Raw genomic sequence first — 20,746 nt, 5'->3', positions numbered from 1 at the left:
ACCAGCTTGGAGAAGAACCGCGCTTCCTCCAATCGCCAGTGGTTCTTTTTTTGACACCCACCTCGATGAGAAAGCGAGGGTCGTTGGCTGGGGTTGGGGGGTTGGAGGGTTGGGGGGCGGGGTACGGGCTTGGAGGTGAGAAAGGGAGAGGTTTCAGTTCTCAAAAGCCCTCGTCCGCATCCCTCCCAACACCGTGGAGAGGCCTCGTCGCCCTCGTCCATTGCAGCGTTGTCAATGGTCTCTCTCTCTCTCTCTCTCCCTCCCTTGTGGTGGGGGGTGGGTGGGTGCACCTCCGCCCCATTCTACGCCAAAGGCACAAGGATCGAAACGGAGAGAAAGGAGAGAGAGAAGAGGAGGGAGGCGCGAATAGTTCCTGGCAACGGTAAGTGGATACCGCACCCCACCCCCACCCCCGCCCCCCGATTCACCTCCCCGATTCAGCACCCCTTCCTACCCCACCCACCCCCCTCCCCCTCTCTCTCTCTCTGCGTCCAATTCTGCCTTGAAATCTCTGGGCCAAAGTGACCATGCAGGGCATGCCTAACCCATCAGCTCCAACATCCCAGCCAACAAGCCCCTGCGCCCCTCACCGATCCCAAAAAATTAAACCAAAAGAGAAAAAAAAGTCACACAAACTTCAATGAAATGTAATTCCACCTTCCCCCCCCCCCCACCCCCCTACCACCTACCCAAGCAAAGTGCAAAAGGGAATGTCCTCTCCCCTCGATTTTAGTGTTACAGATTTCACGGCCTATATTTTTCTCTCTGGCCCCCGCATCCCACACCCACCCTCACCCCTACCTCCTGGACTTGCTGCTTTTGCCCAGCAGGCAAGAGGAGGCCTACACACGGGAGGAGAGTGTACACCTCTCGCTCCCCTACCCTCCCACCACAGCCCCCTCCTCACAGAGGCCGTGCGCACAGGAGGGATGTCCCCCACCACACCCCCACCCCCGCTTCCACCCTCCCCCCTCAAATCTCCTCACCTGAGAGACCAGTGAGGGAGGGAGGAGGTGGGAGGGAGGTGCAGGTTATGTCCGCGCCTGCTCAACTCCCTCGTCCGGAGCGTGCAGGGTCTCCGTGTGGCACGGGAGAGGTGGTGGGGTCCTTAAAGAGAGAGAGAGAGAGAGAGAGAGACACACTCCGGATACACGATTGGTCCACCCCGCAACTCCTCCCTCTCCTCCGAGGGAGAAGCCGAGCCAGGGAAATCAGGAGGGGGAAGCGGAAGGTGAGACTGACACCGGAAGAAGCAAGACCCCCCCCCCCCAACCCCACACCGAACCCGCAAAGTTCAAACCCCGGCAAAGGCCAAAAGCAGCGACCGGTTAGAATCCCAGAGCACAGCACCACCAGCATCACGGAGATGACCACCACCCACTGGGCCAAACGATGGATCTCAGCCCGCTCGGGGACTCCAGTCCGCCACAAAACATCTCTCCTCCGGTGGGGTGGGGGGTAGGGGAGTAATTGAAACACCCTTGCAAAAGAGGGGCGTATGGAGAGGATGTGGCAGGAGGGAGGAGGAGATGGGGGGGGGTGGGGAGAAACGGTGAGGGGGTTGGGAAGCGGTGGTGTGGATAACTCATTGGTGTTATACACACACACACACACACACCGCCCCCCCCCCCCCACCACCACCTCACAAAGGGTCTCGAAGAGACAAGGGGACCAAGGAGTCACTCTCAGGAATGTTTACGCTGCTCTCCCTCCCCAGCGAAACCTCCCGCTCTCCCATTCCGACTGAGGGGGGACGAGGTGAGGCGAGCAGCTGGCCAGAGGGTCGGGGGTAAGGGGAGGCATTTCAGCGGGAAGCGAGGGGTTGAAGGCACAGAGCAAACGTGGCGAAGGATCTGCTGTTTCACAGCACACCCCACACCACAGTCCCCTCCCCTCCTCTCTCGGTCTCTCTCTCTCACTCCCATCAACCCTAATTGTCCCATATATATATTATTAAAAAAGACATAATTCTTAAGTACAAAGAGAGGCTGCCATTCAATGGGCTTTCTGAGATGTCTACACAGGAGAATCAGCTTGCTTACGGTGCCCACAAACTCTACCAGTGTCCATATATATATTTATATATATATACTTTACATAAGTATATATATATAATATATATATACACACACACACACAGACACACACACACAGGTGTGTAAAAAATATATCAGAATAGGCAGTGGCATCTTCACCAGTTAGTCAGTTGAGAGATGGTCTAGTTATTCTGCAAAGGAAACAGAAAACGATCAATCAGCCTGGATGTCAATGAAGAAACCACGCGAGGAACAGCAGTGTAGGGGTTACGTTACTGGACTAATAATCCAGGGTACAGTAGTGTAGGGGTTACGGTACTGGACTAATAATCCAGGGTACAGTAGTGTAGGGGTTACGTTACTGGACTAATAATCCAGGTTACAGTAGAGTAGGGGTTACGTTACTGGACTAATAATCCAGGGTACAGTAGTGTAGGGGTTACGTTACTGGACTAATAATCCAGGGTACAGTAGTGTAGGGGTTACGTTACTGGACTAATAATCCAGGGTACAGTAGTGTAGGGGTTACGTTACTGGGACTAATAATCCAGGGTACAGTAGTGTAGGGGTTACATTACCGGACTAATAGTCCAGGGTACAGTAGTGTAGGGGTTACGTTACTGGACTAATAATTCAGGGTACAGTAGTGTAGGGGTTACGTTACTGGACTAATAATTCAGGGTACAGTAGTGTAGGGGTTATGTTACTGGACTAATAATCCAGGGTACAGTAGTGTAGGGGTTACATTACCGGACTAATAATCCAGGGTACAGTAGTGTAGGGGTTACGTTACTGGACTAATAATTCAGGGTACAGTAGTGTAGGGGTTACATTACTGGACCAGTAATCCAGGGTACAGTAGTGTAGGGGTTACGTTACTGGACCAGTAATCCAGGGTACAGTAGTGTAGGGGTTACGTTACTGGACTAATAATCCAGGGTACAGTAGTGTAGGGGTTACGTTACTGGATTAATAATTCAGGGTACAGTAGTGTAGGGGTTACATTACTGGACTAATAATCCAGGGTACAGTAGTGTAGGGGTTACGTTACTGGACTAATAATCCAGGGTACAGTAGTGTAGGGGTTACGTTACCGGACTAATAATCCAGGGTACAGTAGAGTAGGGGTTACGTTACCGGACTAATAGTCCAGGGTACAGTAGTGTAGGGGTTACGTTACTGGGACTAATAATCCAGGGTACAGTAGTGTAGGGGTTACGTTACTGGGACTAATAATCCAGGGTACAGTAGTGTAGGGGTTACGCTACCGGACTAATAATGCAGGGTACAGTAGTGTAGGGGTTACATTACTGGACTAATAATCCAGGGTACAGTAGTGTAGGGGTTACGTTACTGGATTAATAATTCAGGGTACAGTAGTGTAGGGGTTACGTTACTGGACTAATAATCCAGGGTACAGTAGTGTAGGGGTTACGTTACCGGACTAATAATCCAGGGTACAGTAGTGTAGGGGTTACATTACCGGACTAATAGTCCAGGGTACAGTAGTGTAGGGGTTACGTTACTGGACTAATAATTCAGGGTACAGTAGTGTAGGGGTTACGTTACTGGACTAATAATGCAGAGTACAGTAGTGTAGGGGTTACGTTACTGGACTAATAATTCAGGGTACAGTAGTGTAGGGGTTATGTTACTGGACTAATAATCCAGGGTACAGTAGTGTAGGGGTTACGTTACTGGACTAATAATTCAGGGTACAGTAGTGTAGGGGTTACATTACTGGACCAGTAATCCAGGGTACAGTAGTGTAGGGGTTACGTTACTGGACTAGTAATCCAGGGTACAGTAGTGTAGGGGTTACGTTACTGGACTAATAATCCAGGGTACAGTAGTGTAGGGGTTACGTTACTGGATTAATACTTCAGGGTACAGTAGTGTAGGGGTTACGTTACTGGACTAATAATCCAGGGTACAGTAGTGTAGGGGTTACGTTACTGGATTAATAATTCAGGGTACAGTAGTGTTGGGGTTACATTACTGGACTAATAATCCAGGGTACAGTAGTGTAGGGGTTACGTTACTGGACTAATAATCCAGGGTACAGTAGTGTAGGGGTTACGTTACTGGGACTAATAATCCAGGGTACAGTAGTGTAGGGGTTACGTTACTGGACTAATAATCCAGGGTACAGTAGTGTAGGGGTTACGTTACTGGACTAATAATCCAGGGTACAGTAGTGTAGGGATTATGTTACTGGACTAATAATCCAGGGTACAGTAGTGTAGGGGTTACGTTACTGGACTATTAATCCAGGGTACAGTAGTGTAGGGGTTACGTTACTGGACTAATAATTCAAGGTACAGTAGTGTAGGGGTTACGTTACTGGACTAATAATCCAGGGTACAGTAGTGTAGGGGATACGTTACTGGACTAATAATCCAGGGTATAGTAGTGTAGGGGATACACTACTGGACTAATAATCCAGGGTACAGTAGTGTAGGGGTTACATTACTGGACTAATAATCCAGGGTACAGTAGTGTAGGGGTTACATTACTGGACTAATAATCCAGGGTACAGTAGTGTAGGGGTTACATTACTGGAGTAATAATCCAGGGTACAGTAGTGGAGGGGTTACGTTACTGGACTAATAATCCAGGGTACAGTAGAGTAGGGGTTACATTACTGGACTAATAATGCAGGGTACTGTAGTGTAGGGGTTACATTACTGGACTAATAATTCAGGGTACAGTAGTGTAGAGGTTACGTTACTGGACTAATAATCCAGGGTACAGTAGTGTAGGGGTTACGTTACTGGATTAATAATTCAGGGTACAGTAGTGTAGGGGTTACATTACTGGACTAATAATCCAGGATACAGTAGTGTAGGGGTTACATTACTGGACCAGTAATCCAGGGTACAGTAGTGTAGGGCTTACGTTACTGGACTAATAATCCAGGGAACAGTAGTGTAGGGGTTACGTTACTGGACTATTAATCCAGGGTACAGTAGTGTAGGGGATACACTACTGGACTAATAATCCAGGGTACAGTAGTGTAGGGGATACATTACTGGACTAATAATCCAGGGTACAGTAGTGTAGGGGTTACATTACTGGACTAATAATCCAGGGTACAGTAGTGTAGGGGTTACATTACTGGACTAATAATCCAGGGTACAGTAGTGTAGGGGTTACATTACTGGACTAATAATCCAGGGGACAGTAGTGGAGGGGTTACGTTACTGGACTAATAATCCAGGGTACAGTAGTGTAGGGGTTACGTTACTGGACTAATAATCCAGGGTACAGTAGTGTAGGGGATACATTACTGGACTAATAATCCAGGGTACAGTAGTGTAGGGGATACATTACTGGACTAATAATCCAGGGTACAGTAGAGTAGGGGTTACATTACTGGACTAATAATCCAGGGTACAGTAGTGGAGGGATTACGTTACTGGACTAATAATCCAGGGTACAGTAGTGGAGGGATTACGTTACTGGACTAATAATCCAGGGTACAGTAGAGTAGGGGTTACGTTACTGGACTAATAATCCAGGGTACAGTAGTGTAGGGGTTACGTTACCGGACTAATAATCCAGCGTACAGTAGTGTAGGGGTTACATTACCGGACTAATAATCCAGGGTACAGTAGTGTAGGGGTTACATTACTGGACTAATAATCCAGGGTACAGTAGTGTAGGGGTTACGTTACTGGATTAATAATCCAGGGTACAGTAGTGTAGGGGTTACGTTACTGGATTAATACTTCAGGGTACAGTAGTGTAGGGGTTACGTTACAGGACTAATAATTCAGGGTACAGTAGTGTAGGGGTTACGTTACTGGATTAATAATTCAGGGTATAGTGTAGGGGTTACATTACTGGACTAATAATCCAGGGTACAGTAGTGTAGGGGTTACATTACTGGGCCAGTAATCCAGGGTACAGTAGTGTAGGGGTTACGTTACTGGACTAATAATCCAGGGAACAGTAGTGTAGGGGTTACGTTACTGGATTAATACTTCAGGGTACAGTAGTGTAGGGGTTACGTTACTGGACTAATAATCCAGGGTACAGTAGTGTAGGGGTTACGTTACTGGATTAATAATTCAGGGTACAGTAGTGTAGGGGTTACATTACTGGACTAATAATCCAGGGTACAGTAGTGTAGGGGTTACGTTACTGGACTAATAATCCAGGGTACAGTAGTGTAGGGGATACACTACTGGACTAATAATCCAGGGTACAGTAGTGTAGGGGTTACATTACTGGACTAATAATCCAGGGTACAGTAGTGTAGGGGTTACATTACTGGACCAGTAATCCAGGGTACAGTAGTGTAGGGGTTACGTTACTGGACTAATAATCCAGGGAACAGTAGTGTAGGGGTTACGTTACTGGACTATTAATCCAGGGTACAGTAGTGTAGGGGTTACGTTACTGGACTAATAATCCAGGGTACAGTAGTGTAGGGGTTACGTTACTGGACTAATAATCCAGGGTACAGTAGTGTAGGGGATACGTTACTGGACTAATAATCCAGGGTATAGTAGTGTAGGGGATACACTACTGGACTAATAATCCAGGGTACAGTAGTGTAGGGGTTACATTACTGGACTAATAATCCAGGGTACAGTAGTGTAGGGGTTACATTACTGGACTAATAATCCAGGGTACAGTAGTGTAGGGGTTACATTACTGGACTAATAATCCAGGGTACAGTAGTGTAGGGGTTACGTTACTGGACTAATAATCCAGGGTACAGTAGTGTAGGGGTTACGTTACTGGACTAATAATCCAGGGTACAGTAGTGTAGGGGTTACGTTACCGGACTAATAATCCAGGGTACAGTAGTGTAGGGGTTACATTACCGGACTAATAATCCAGGGTACAGTAGTGTAGGGGTTACATTACTGGACTAATAATCCGGGGTACAGTAGTGTAGGGGTTACAATACTGGACTAATAATCCAGGGTACAGTAGTGTAGGGGTTACGTTACTGGATTAATAATCCAGGGTACAGTAGTGTAGGGGTTACGTTACTGGATTAATACTTCAGGGTACAGTAGTGTAGGGGTTACGTTACAGGACTAATAATTCAGGGTACAGTAGTGTAGGGGTTACGTTACTGGATTAATAATTCAGGGTATAGTGCAGGGGTTACATTACTGGACTAATAATCCAGGGTACAGTAGTGTAGGGGTTACATTACTGGACCAGTAATCCAGGGTACAGTAGTGTAGGGGTTACGTTACTGGACTAATAATCCAGGGTACAGTAGTGTAGGGGTTACGTTACTGGATTAATAATCCAGGGTACAGTAGTGTAGGGGTTACGTTACTGGATTAATACTTCAGGGTACAGTAGTGTAGGGGTTACGTTACAGGACTAATAATTCAGGGTACAGTAGTGTAGGGGTTACGTTACTGGATTAATAATTCAGGGTATAGTGTAGGGGTTACATTACTGGACTAATAATCCAGGGTACAGTAGTGTAGGGGTTACATTACTGGACCAGTAATCCAGGGTACAGTAGTGTAGGGGTTACGTTACTGGACTAATAATCCAGGGAACAGTAGTGTAGGGGTTACGTTACTGGATTAATACTTCAGGGTACAGTAGTGTAGGGGTTACGTTACTGGACTAATAATCCAGGGTACAGTAGTGTAGGGGTTACGTTACTGGATTAATAATTCAGGGTACAGTAGTGTAGGGGTTACATTACTGGACTAATAATCCAGGGTACAGTAGTGTAGGGGTTACGTTACTGGACTAATAATCCAGGGTACAGTAGTGTAGGGGCTACGTTACTGGGACTAATAATCCAGGGTACAGTAGTGTAGGGGTTACGTTACTGGACTAATAATCCAGGGTACAGTAGTGTAGGGGTTACGTTACTGGATTAATACTTCAGAGTACAGTAGTGTAGGGGTTACGTTACTGGACTAATAATTCAGGGTACAGTAGTGTAGAGGTTACGTTACTGGACTAATAATCCAGGGTACAGTAGTGTAGGGGTTACATTACTGGACTAATAATCCAGGGTACAGTAGTGTAGGGGTTACATTACTGGACCAGTAATCCAGGGTACAGTAGTGTAGGGGTTACGTTACTGGACTAATAATCCAGGGAACAGTAGTGTAGGGGTTACGTTACTGGACTATTAATCCAGGGTACAGTAGTGTAGGGGTTACGTTACTGGACTAATAATCCAGGGTACAATAGTGTAGGGGTTACGTTACTGGACTAATAATCCAGGGTACAGTAGTGTAGGGGATACGTTACTGGACTAATAATCCAGGGTACAGTAGTGTAGGGGATACACTACTGGACTAATAATCCAGGGTACAGTAGTGTAGGGGTTACATTACTGGACTAATAATCCAGGGTACAGTAGTGTAGGGTTTACATTACTGGACCAGTAATCCAGGGTACAGTAGTGTAGGGGTTACGTTACTGGACTAATAATCCAGGGAACAGTAGTGTAGGGGTTACGTTACTGGACTATTAATCCAGGGTACAGTAGTGTAGGGGTTACGTTACTGGACTAATAATCCAGGGTACAGTAGTGTAGGGGTTACGTTACTGGACTAATAATCCAGGGTACAGTAGTGTAGGGGATACGTTACTGGACTAATAATCCAGGGTACAGTAGTGTAGGGGTTACGTTACTGGATTAATACTTCAGGGTACAGTAGTGTAGGGGTTACGTTACAGGACTAATAATTCAGGGTACAGTAGTGTAGGGGTTACGTTACTGGATTAATAATTCAGGGTATAGTGTAGGGGTTACATTACTGGACTAATAATCCAGGGTACAGTAGTGTAGGGGTTACATTACTGGACCAGTAATCCAGGGTACAGTAGTGTAGGGGTTACGTTACTGGACTAATAATCCAGGGAACAGTAGTGTAGGGGTTACGTTAGTGGATTAATACTTCAGGGTACAGTAGTGTAGGGGTTACGTTACTGGACTAATAATCCAGGGTACAGTAGTGTAGGGGTTACGTTACTGGATTAATAATTCAGGGTACAGTAGTGTAGGGGTTACATTACTGGACTAATAATCCAGGGTACAGTAGTGTAGGGGTTACGTTACTGGACTAATAATCCAGGGTACAGTAGTGTAGGGGTTACGTTACTGGGACTAATAATCCAGGGTACAGTAGTGTAGGGGTTACGTTACTGGACTAATAATCCAGGGTACAGTAGTGTAGGGGTTACGTTACTGGATTAATACTTCAGAGTACAGTAGTGTAGGGGTTACGTTACTGGACTAATAATTCAGGGTACAGTAGTGTAGAGGTTACGTTACTGGACTAATAATCCAGGGTACAGTAGTGTAGGGGTTACATTACTGGACTAATAATCCAGGGTACAGTAGTGTAGGGGTTACATTACTGGACCAGTAATCCAGGGTACAGTAGTGTAGGGGTTACGTTACTGGACTAATAATCCAGGGAACAGTAGTGTAGGTGTTACGTTACTGGACTAATAATCCAGGGTACAGTAGTGTAGGGGTTACGTTACTGGACTAATAATCCAGGGTACAGTAGTGTAGGGGTTACGTTACTGGACTAATAATCCAGGGTACAGTAGTGTAGGGGATACGTTACTGGACTAATAATCCAGGGTACAGTAGTGTAGGGGATACACTACTGGACTAATAATCCAGGGTACAGTAGTGTAGGGGTTACATTACTGGACTAATAATCCAGGGTACAGTAGTGTAGGGGTTACATTACTGGACCAGTAATCCAGGGTACAGTAGTGTAGGGGTTACGTTACTGGACTAATAATCCAGGGAACAGTAGTGTAGGGGTTACGTTACTGGACTATTAATCCAGGGTACAGTAGTGTAGGGGTTACGTTACTGGACTAATAATCCAGGGTACAGTAGTGTAGGGGTTACGTTACTGGACTAATAATCCAGGGTACAGTAGTGTAGGGGATACGTTACTGGACTAATAATCCAGGGTATAGTAGTGTAGGGGATACACTACTGGACTAATAATCCAGGGTACAGTAGTGTAGGGGATACATTACTGGACTAATAATCCAGGGTAGAGTAGTGTAGGGGTTACATTACTGGACTAATAATCCAGGGTACAGTAGTGTAGGGATTGCATTACTGGACTAATAATCCAGGGTACAGTAGTGTAGGGGTTACATTACTGGACCAGTAATCCAGGGTACAGTAGTGTAGGGGTTACGTTACTGGACTAATAATCCAGGGAACAGTAGTGTAGGGGTTACGTTACTGGATTAATACTTCAGGGTACAGTAGTGTAGGGGTTACGTTACTGGACTAATAATCCAGGGTACAGTAGTGTAGGGGTTACGTTACTGGATTAATAATTCAGGGTACAGTAGTGTAGGGGTTACATTAATGGACTAATAATCCAGGGTACATTAGTGTAGGGGTTACGTTACTGGACTAATAATCCAGGGTACAGTAGTGTAGGGGATACATTACTGGACTAATAATCCAGGGTACAGTAGTGTAGGGGTTACATTACTGGACTAATAATCCAGGGTACAGTAGTGTAGGGGTTACATTACTGGACTAATAATCCAGGGTACAGTAGTGTAGGGGTTACATTACTGGACTAATAATCCAGGGTACAGTAGTGTAGGGGTTACATTACTGGACTAATAATCCAGGGTACAGTAGTGTAGGGGTTACATTACTGGACTAATAATCCAGGGAACAGTAGTGTAGGGGTTACGTTACTGGATTAATACTTCAGGGTACAGTAGTGTAGGGGTTACGTTACTGGACTAATAATCCAGGGTACAGTAGTGTAGGGGTTACGTTACTGGATTAATAATTCAGGGTACAGTAGTGTAGGGGTTACATTACTGGACTAATAATCCAGGGTACAGTAGTGTAGGGGTTACGTTACTGGACTAATAATCCAGGGTACAGTAGTGTATGGGCTACGTTACTGGGACTAATAATCCAGGGTACAGTAGTGTAGGGGTTACGTTACTGGACTAATAATCCAGGGTACAGTAGTGTAGGGGTTACGTTACTGGATTAATACTTCAGAGTACAGTAGTGTAGGGGTTACGTTACTGGACTAATAATTCAGGGTACAGTAGTGTAGAGGTTACGTTACTGGACTAATAATCCAGGGTACAGTAGTGTAGGGGTTACATTACTGGACTAATAATCCAGGGTACAGTAGTGTAGGGGTTACATTACTGGACCAGTAATCCAGGGTACAGTAGTGTAGGGGTTACGTTACTGGACTAATAATCCAGGGAACAGTAGTGTAGGGGTTACGTTACTGGACTATTAATCCAGGGTACAGTAGTGTAGGGGTTACGTTACTGGACTAATAATCCAGGGTACAATAGTGTAGGGGTTACGTTACTGGACTAATAATCCAGGGTACAGTAGTGTAGGGGATACGTTACTGGACTAATAATCCAGGGTACAGTAGTGTAGGGGATACACTACTGGACTAATAATCCAGGGTACAGTAGTGTAGGGGTTACATTACTGGACTAATAATCCAGGGTACAGTAGTGTAGGGTTTACATTACTGGACCAGTAATCCAGGGTACAGTAGTGTAGGGGTTACGTTACTGGACTAATAATCCAGGGAACAGTAGTGTAGGGGTTACGTTACTGGACTATTAATCCAGGGTACAGTAGTGTAGGGGTTACGTTACTGGACTAATAATCAAGGGTACAGTAGTGTAGGGGTTACGTTACTGGACTAATAATCCAGGGTACAGTAGTGTAGGGGAGACGTTACTGGACTAATAATCCAGGGTACAGTAGTGTAGGGGTTACGTTACTGGATTAATACTTCAGGGTACAGTAGTGTAGGGGTTACGTTACAGAACTAATAATTCAGGGTACAGTAGTGTAGGGGTTACGTTACTGGATTAATAATTCAGGGTATAGTGTAGGGGTTACATTACTGGACTAATAATCCAGGGTACAGTAGTGTAGGGGTTACATTACTGGACCAGTAATCCAGGGTACAGTAGTGTAGGGGTTACGTTACTGGACTAATAATCCAGGGAACAGTAGTGTAGGGGTTACGTTACTGGATTAATACTTCAGGGTACAGTAGTGTAGGGGTTACGTTACTGGACTAATAATTCAGGGTACAGTAGTGTAGGGGTTACGTTACTGGATTAATAATTCAGGGTACAGTAGTGTAGGGGTTACATTACTGGACTAAAAATCCAGGGTACAGTAGTGTAGGGGTTACGTTACTGGACTAATAATCCAGGGTACAGTAGTGTAGGGGTTACGTTACTGGGACTAATAATCCAGGGTACAGTAGTGTAGGGGTTACGTTACTGGACTAATAATCCAGGGTACAGTAGTGTAGGGGTTACGTTACTGGATTAATACTTCAGAGTACAGTAGTGTAGGGGTTACGTTACTGGACTAATAATCCAGGGAACAGTAGTGTAGGGGTTACATTACCGGACTAATAATCCAGGGTACAGTAGTGTAGGGGTTACATTACTGGACTAATAATCCGGGGTACAGTAGTGTAGGGGTTACATTACTGGACTAATAATCCAGGGTACAGTAGTGTAGGGGTTACGTTACTGGATTAATAATCCAGGGTACAGTAGTGTAGGGGTTACGTTACTGGATTAATACTTCAGGGTACAGTAGTGTAGGGGTTACGTTACAGGACTAATAATTCAGGGTACAGTAGTGTAGGGGTTACGTTACTGGATTAATAATTCAGGGTATAGTGTAGGGGTTACATTACTGGACTAATAATCCAGGGTACAGTAGTGTAGGGGTTACATTACTGGACCAGTAATCCAGGGTACAGTAGTGTAGGGGTTACGTTACTGGACTAATAATCCAGGGTACAGTAGTGTAGGGGTTACGTTACTGGATTAATAATCCAGGGTACAGTAGTGTAGGGGTTACGTTACTGGATTAATACTTCAGGGTACAGTAGTGTAGGGGTTACGTTACAGGACTAATAATTCAGGGTACAGTAGTGTAGGGGTTACGTTACTGGATTAATAATTCAGGGTATAGTGTAGGGGTTACATTACTGGACTAATAATCCAGGGTACAGTAGTGTAGGGGTTACATTACTGGACCAGTAATCCAGGGTACAGTAGTGTAGGGGTTACGTTACTGGACTAATAATCCAGGGAACAGTAGTGTAGGGGTTACGTTACTGGATTAATAATCAAGGGTACAGTAGTGTAGGGGTTACGTTACTGGACTAATAATCCAGGGTACAGTAGTGTAGGGGTTACGTTACTGGATTAATAATTGAGGGTACAGTAGTGTAGGGGTTACATTACTGGACTAATAATCCAGGGTACAGTAGTGTAGGGGTTACGTTACTGGACTAATAATCCAGGGTACAGTAGTGTAGGGGCTACGTTACTGGGACTAATAATCCAGGGTACAGTAGTGTAGGGGTTACGTTACTGGACTAATAATCCAGGGTACAGTAGTGTAGGGGTTACGTTACTGGATTAATACTTCAGAGTACAGTAGTGTAGGGGTTACGTTACTGGACTAATAATTCAGGGTACAGTAGTGTAGAGGTTACGTTACTGGACTAATAATCCAGGGTACAGTAGTGTAGGGGTTACATTACTGGACTAATAATCCAGGGTACAGTAGTGTAGGGGTTACATTACTGGACCAGTAATCCAGGGTACAGTAGTGTAGGGGTTACGTTACTGGACTAATAATCCAGGGAACAGTAGTGTAGGGGTTACGTTACTGGACTATTAATCCAGGGTACAGTAGTGTAGGGGTTACGTTACTGGAAGTAATAATCCAGGGTACAATAGTGTAGGGGTTACGTTACTGGACTAATAATCCAGGGTACAGTAGTGTACGGGATATGTTACTGGACTAATAATCCAGGGTACAGTAGTGTAGGGGATACTTTACTGGACTAATAATCCAGGGTACAGTAGTGTAGGGGTTACATTACTGGACTAATAATCCAGGGTACAGTAGTGTAGGGTTTACATTACTGGACCAGTAATCCAGGGTACAGTAGTGTAGGGGTTACGTTACTGGACTAATAATCCAGGGAACAGTAGTGTAGGGGTTACGTTACTGGACTATTAATCCAGGGTACAGTAGTGTAGGGGTTACGTTACTGGACTAATAATCCAGGGTACAGTAGTGTAGGGGTTACGTTACTGGACTAATAATCCAGGGTACAGTAGTGTAGGGGTTACGTTACTGGACTAATAATCCAGGGTACAGTAGTGTAGGGGTTACGTTACTGGATTCATACTTCAGGGTACAGTAGTGTAGGGGTTACGTTACAGGACTAATAATTCAGGGTACAGTAGTGTAGGGGTAACGTTACTGGATTAATAATTCAGGGTATAGTGTAGGGGTTACATTACTGGACTAATAATCCAGGGTACAGTAGTGTAGGGGTTACATTACTGGACCAGTAATCCAGGGTACAGTAGTGTAGGGGTTACGTTACTGGACTAATAATCCAGGGAACAGTAGTGTAGGGGTTACGTTACTGGATTAATACTTCAGGGTACAGTAGTGTAGGGGTTACGTTACTGGACTAATAATCCAGGGTACAGTAGTGTAGGGGTTACGTTACTGGATTAATAATTCAGGGTACAGTAGTGCAGGGGTTACATTACTGGACTAATAATCCAGGGTACAGTAGTGTAGGGGTTACGTTACTGGACTAATAATCCAGGGTACAGTAGTGTAGGGGTTACGTTACTGGATTAATACTTCAGAGTACAGTAGTGTAGGGGTTACGTTACTGGACTAATAATTCAGGGTACAGTAGTGTAGAGGTTACGTTACTGGACTAATAATCCAGGGTACAGTAGTGTAGGGGTTACATTACTGGACTAATAATCCAGGGTACAGTAGTGTAGGGGTTACATTACTGGACCAGTAATCCAGGGTACAGTAGTGTAGGGGTTACGTTACTGGACTAATAATCCAGGGAACAGTAGTGTAGGTGTTACGTTACTGGACTATTAATCCAGGGTACAGTAGTGTAGGGGTTACGTTACTGGACTAATAATCCAGGGTACAGTAGTGTAGGGGTTACGTTACTGGACTAATAATCCAGGGTACAGTAGTGTAGGGGATACGTTACTGGACTAATAATCCAGGGTACAGTAGTGTAGGGGATACACTACTGGACTAATAATCCAGGGTACAGTAGTGTAGGGGTTACATTACTGGACTAATAATCCAGGGTACAGTAGTGTAGGGGTTACATTACTGGACCAGTAATCCAGGGTACAGTACTGTAGGGGTTACGTTACTGGACTAATAATCCAGGGAACAGTAGTGTAGGGGTTACGTTACTGGACTATTAATCCAGGGTACAGTAGTGTAGGGGTTACGTTACTGGACTAATAATCCAGGGTACAGTAGTGTAGGGGTTACGTTACTGGACTAATAATCCAGGGTACAGTAGTGTAGGGGATACGTTACTGGACTAATAATCCAGGGTAAAGTAGTGTAGGGGATACACTACTGGACTAATAATCCAGGGTACAGTAGTGTAGGGGTTACATTACTGGACTAATAATCCAGGGTACAGTAGTGTAGGGGTTACATTATTGGACTAATAATCCAGGGTACAGTAGTGTAGTGGTTACATTACTGGACTAATAATCCAGGGTACAGTAGTGGAGGGGTTACGTTACTGGACTAATAATCCAGGGTACAGTAGAGTAGGGGTTACATTACTGGACTAATAATGCAGGGTACTGTAGTGTAGGGGTTACATTACTGGACTAATAATTCAGGGTACAGTAGTGTAGAGGTTACGTTACTGGACTAATAATCCAGTGTACAGTAGTGTAGGGGTTACGTTACTGGATTAATAATTCAGGGTACAGTAGTGTAGGGGTTACATTACTGGACTAATAATCCAGGATACAGTAGTGTAGGGGTTACATTACTGGACCAGTAATCCAGGGTACAGTAGTGTAGGGGTTACGTTACTGGACTAATAATCCAGGGAACAGTAGTGTAGGGGTTACATTACTGGACTATTAATCCAGGGTACAGTAGTGTAGGGGATACACTACTGGACTAATAATCCAGGGTACAGTAGTGTAGGGGATACATTACTGGACTAATAATCCAGGGTACAGTAGTGTAGGGGTTACATTACTGGACTAATAATCCAGGGTACAGTAGTGTAGGGGTTACATTACTGGACTAATAATCCAGGGTACAGTAGTGTAGGGGTTACATTACTGGACTAATAATCCAGGGGACAGTAGTGGAGGGGTTACGTTACTGGACTAATAATCCAGGGTACAGTAGAGTAGGGGTTACATTACTGGACTAATAATCCAGGGTACAGTAGTGTAGGGGTTACGTTACTGGACTAATAATCCAGGGTACAGTAGTGTAGGGGATACATTACTGGACTAATAATCCAGGGTACAGTAGTGTAGGGGTTACATTACTGGACTAATAATCCAGGGTACAGTAGTGTAGGGATTACATTACTGGACTAATAATCCAGGGTACAGTAGTGTAGGGGTTACATTACTGGACCAGTAATCCAGGGTACAGTAGTGTAGGGGTTACGTTACTGGACTAATAATCCAGGGAACAGTAGTGTAGGGGTTACGTTACTGGACTAATAATCCAGGGTACAGTAGTGTAGGGGCTACGTTACTGGGACTAATAATCCAGGGTACAGTAGTGTAGGGGTTACGTTACTGGACTAATAATCCAGGGTACAGTAGTGTAGGGGTTACGTTACTGGATTAATACTTCAGAGTACAGTAGTGTAGGGGTTACGTTACTGGACTAATAATTCAGGGTACAGTAGTGTAGAGGTTACGTTACTGGACTAATAATCCAGGGTACAGTAGTGTAGGGGATACACTACTGGACTAATAATCCAGGGTACAGTAGTGTAGGGGTTACATTACTGGACTAATAATCCAGGGTACAGTAGTGTAGGGTTTACATTACTGGACCAGTAATCCAGGGTACAGTAGTGTAGGGGTTACGTTACTGGACTAATAATCCAGGGAACAGTAGTGTAGGGGTTACGTTACTGGACTATTAATCCAGGGTACAGTAGTGTAGGGGTTACGTTACTGGACTAATAATCCAGGGTACAGTAGTGTAGGGGTTACGTTACTGGACTAATAATCCAGGGTACAGTAGTGTAGGGGATACGTTACTGGACTAATAATCCAGGGTACAGTAGTGTAGGGGTTACGTTACTGGATTCATACTTCAGGGTACAGTAGTGTAGGGGTTACGTTACAGGACTAATAATTCAGGGTACAGTAGTGTAGGGGTAACGTTACTGGATTAATAATTCAGGGTATAGTGTAGGGGTTACATTACTGGACTAATAATCCAGGGTACAGTAGTGTAGGGGTTACATTACTGGACCAGTAATCCAGGGTACAGTAGTGTAGGGGTTACGTTACTGGACTAATAATCCAGGGAACAGTAGTGTAGGGGTTACGTTACTGGATTAATACTTCAGGGTACAGTAGTGTAGGGGTTACGTTACTGGACTAATAATCCAGGGTACAGTAGTGTAGGGGTTACGTTACTGGATTAATAATTCAGGGTACAGTAGTGCAGGGGTTACATTACTGGACTAATAATCCAGGGTACAGTAGTGTAGGGGTTACGTTACTGGACTAATAATCCAGGGTACAGTAGTGTAGGGGTTACGTTACTGGATTAATACTTCAGAGTACAGTAGTGTAGGGGTTACGTTACTGGACTAATAATTCAGGGTACAGTAGTGTAGAGGTTACGTTACTGGACTAATAATCCAGGGTACAGTAGTGTAGGGGTTACATTACTGGACTAATAATCCAGGGTACAGTAGTGTAGGGGTTACATTACTGGACCAGTAATCCAGGGTACAGTAGTGTAGGGGTTACGTTACTGGACTAATAATCCAGGGAACAGTAGTGTAGGTGTTACGTTACTGGACTATTAATCCAGGGTACAGTAGTGTAGGGGTTACGTTACTGGACTAATAATCCAGGGTACAGTAGTGTAGGGGTTACGTTACTGGACTAATAATCCAGGGTACAGTAGTGTAGGGGATACGTTACTGGACTAATAATCCAGGGTACAGTAGTGTAGGGGATACACTACTGGACTAATAATCCAGGGTACAGTAGTGTAGGGGTTACATTACTGGACTAATAATCCAGGGTACAGTAGTGTAGGGGTTACATTACTGGACCAGTAATCCAGGGTACAGTACTGTAGGGGTTACGTTACTGGACTAATAATCCAGGGAACAGTAGTGTAGGGGTTACGTTACTGGACTATTAATCCAGGGTACAGTAGTGTAGGGGTTACGTTACTGGACTAATAATCCAGGGTACAGTAGTGTAGGGGTTACGTTACTGGACTAATAATCCAGGGTACAGTAGTGTAGGGGATACGTTACTGGACTAATAATCCAGGGTATAGTAGTGTAGGGGATACACTACTGGACTAATAATCCAGGGTACAGTAGTGTAGGGGTTACATTACTGGACTAATAATCCAGGGTACAGTAGTGTAGGGGTTACATTATTGGACTAATAATCCAGGGTACAGTAGTGTAGTGGTTACATTACTGGACTAATAATCCAGGGTACAGTAGTGGAGGGGTTACGTTACTGGACTAATAATCCAGGGTACAGTAGAGTAGGGGTTACATTACTGGACTAATAATGCAGGGTACTGTAGTGTAGGGGTTACATTACTGGACTAATAATTCAGGGTACAGTAGTGTAGGTGTTCCGTTACTGGACTAATAATCCAGTGTACAGTAGTGTAGGGGTTACGTTACTGGATTAATAATTCAGGGTACAGTAGTGTAGGGGTTACATTACTGGACTAATAATCCAGGATACAGTAGTGTAGGGGTTACATTACTGGACCAGTAATCCAGGGTACAGTAGTGTAGGGGTTACGTTACTGGACTAATAATCCAGGGAACAGTAGTGTAGGGGTTACATTACTGGACTATTAATCCAGGGTACAGTAGTGTAGGGGATACGTTACTGGACTAATAATCCAGGGTACAGTAGTGTAGGGGATACACTACTGGACTAATAATCCAGGGTACAGTAGTGTAGGGGTTACATTACTGGACTAATAATCCAGGGTACAGTAGTGTAGGGTTTACATTACTGGACCAGTAATCCAGGGTACAGTAGTGTAGGGGTTACGTTACTGGACTAATAATCCAGGGAACAGTAGTGTAGGGGTTACGTTACTGGACTATTAATCCAGGGTACAGTAGTGTAGGGGTTACGTTACTGGACTAATAATCCAGGGTACAGTAGTGTAGGGGTTACGTTACTGGACTAATAATCCAGGGTACAGTAGTGTAGGGGATACGTTACTGGACTAATAATCCAGGGTACAGTAGTGTAGGGGTTACGTTACTGGATTCATACTTCAGGGTACAGTAGTGTAGGGGTTACGTTACAGGACTAATAATTCAGGGTACAGTAGTGTAGGGGTTACATTACTGGATTAATAATTCAGGGTATAGTGTAGGGGTTACATTACTGGACTAATAATCCAGGGTACAGTAGTGTAGGGGTTACATTACTGGACCAGTAATCCAGGGTACAGTAGTGTAGGGGTTACGTTACTGGACTAATAATCCAGGGAACAGTAGTGTAGGGGTTACGTTACTGGATTAATACTTCAGGGTACAGTAGTGTAGGGGTTACGTTACTGGACTAATAATCCAGGGTACAGTAGTGTAGGGGTTACGTTACTGGATTAATAATTCAGGGTACAGTAGTGTAGGGGTTACATTACTGGACTAATAATCCAGGGTACAGTAGTGTAGGGGTTACGTTACTGGACTAATAATCCAGGGTACAGTAGTGTAGGGGTTACGTTACTGGGACTAATAATCCAGGGTACAGTAGTGTAGGGGTTACGTTACTGGACTAATAATCCAGGGTACAGTAGTGTAGGGGTTACGTTACTGGATTAATACTTCAGAGTACAGTAGTGTAGGGGTTACGTTACTGGACTAATAATTCAGGGTACAGTAGTGTAGAGGTTACGTTACTGGACTAATAATCCAGGGTACAGTAGTGTAGGGGTTACATTACTGGACTAATAATCCAGGGTACAGTAGTGTAGGGGTTACATTACTGGACCAGTAATCCAGGGTACAGTAGTGTAGGGGTTACGTTACTGGACTAATAATCCAGGGAACAGTAGTGTAGGGGTTACGTTACTGGACTATTAATCCAGGGTACAGTAGTGTAGGGGTTACGTTACTGGACTAATAATCCAGGGTACAGTAGTGTAGGGGTTACGTTACTGGACTAATAATCCAGGGTACAGTAGTGTAGGGGTTACGTTACTGGACTAATAATCCAGGGTACAGTAGTGTAGGGGTTACGTTACTGGACTAATAATCCAGGGTACAGTAGTGTAGGGGTTACGTTACCCGGACTAATAATCCAGGGTACAGTAGTGTAGGGGATACGTTACTGGACTAATAATCCAGGGTATAGTAGTGTAGGGGATACACTACTGGACTAATAATCCAGGGTACAGTAGTGTAGGGGTTACATTACTGGACTAATAATCCAGGGTACAGTAGTGTAGGGGTTACATTATTGGACTAATAATCCAGGGTACAGTAGTGTAGGGGTTACATTACTGGACTAATAATCCAGGGTACAGTAGTGGAGGGGTTACGTTACTGGACTAATAATCCAGGGTACAGTAGAGTCGGGGTTACATTACTGGA

General features: G+C 44.5%; 1 protein-coding gene across 6 annotated transcripts in view; it reads right to left on the bottom strand.

Moving 5' to 3' along the window:
* Window positions 1–956: 956 nt before the first annotated feature.
* The window catches only part of ctnnd1 (catenin (cadherin-associated protein), delta 1), a 172,182-nt gene continuing 152,392 nt past the window's right edge, over window positions 957–20,746 (bottom strand). For 5 of the 6 annotated variants that reach the window (XM_041173964.1, XM_041173966.1, XM_041173965.1 and 2 more), the window contains one exon: window positions 958–2,227. Coding sequence is in view for 1 of the 6 variants with exons in the window: in XM_041173963.1 (XP_041029897.1) it covers window positions 2,219–2,227 (9 nt within the window). In the remaining 5 variants the exon portion in view is untranslated. Of the gene's footprint in view, window positions 2,228–20,746 lie in introns of all 6 variants that reach the window. The other variant, XM_041173962.1, reaches the window with a different exon arrangement.

Source organism: Carcharodon carcharias, chromosome 24 (assembly GCF_017639515.1).
Source record: "Carcharodon carcharias isolate sCarCar2 chromosome 24, sCarCar2.pri, whole genome shotgun sequence".
NCBI lineage: Eukaryota > Metazoa > Chordata > Chondrichthyes > Lamniformes > Lamnidae > Carcharodon > Carcharodon carcharias.
The sequence above is the reverse complement of the archived record's forward strand: the minus strand, read 5'-3'. Positions and strand labels throughout refer to the sequence as shown.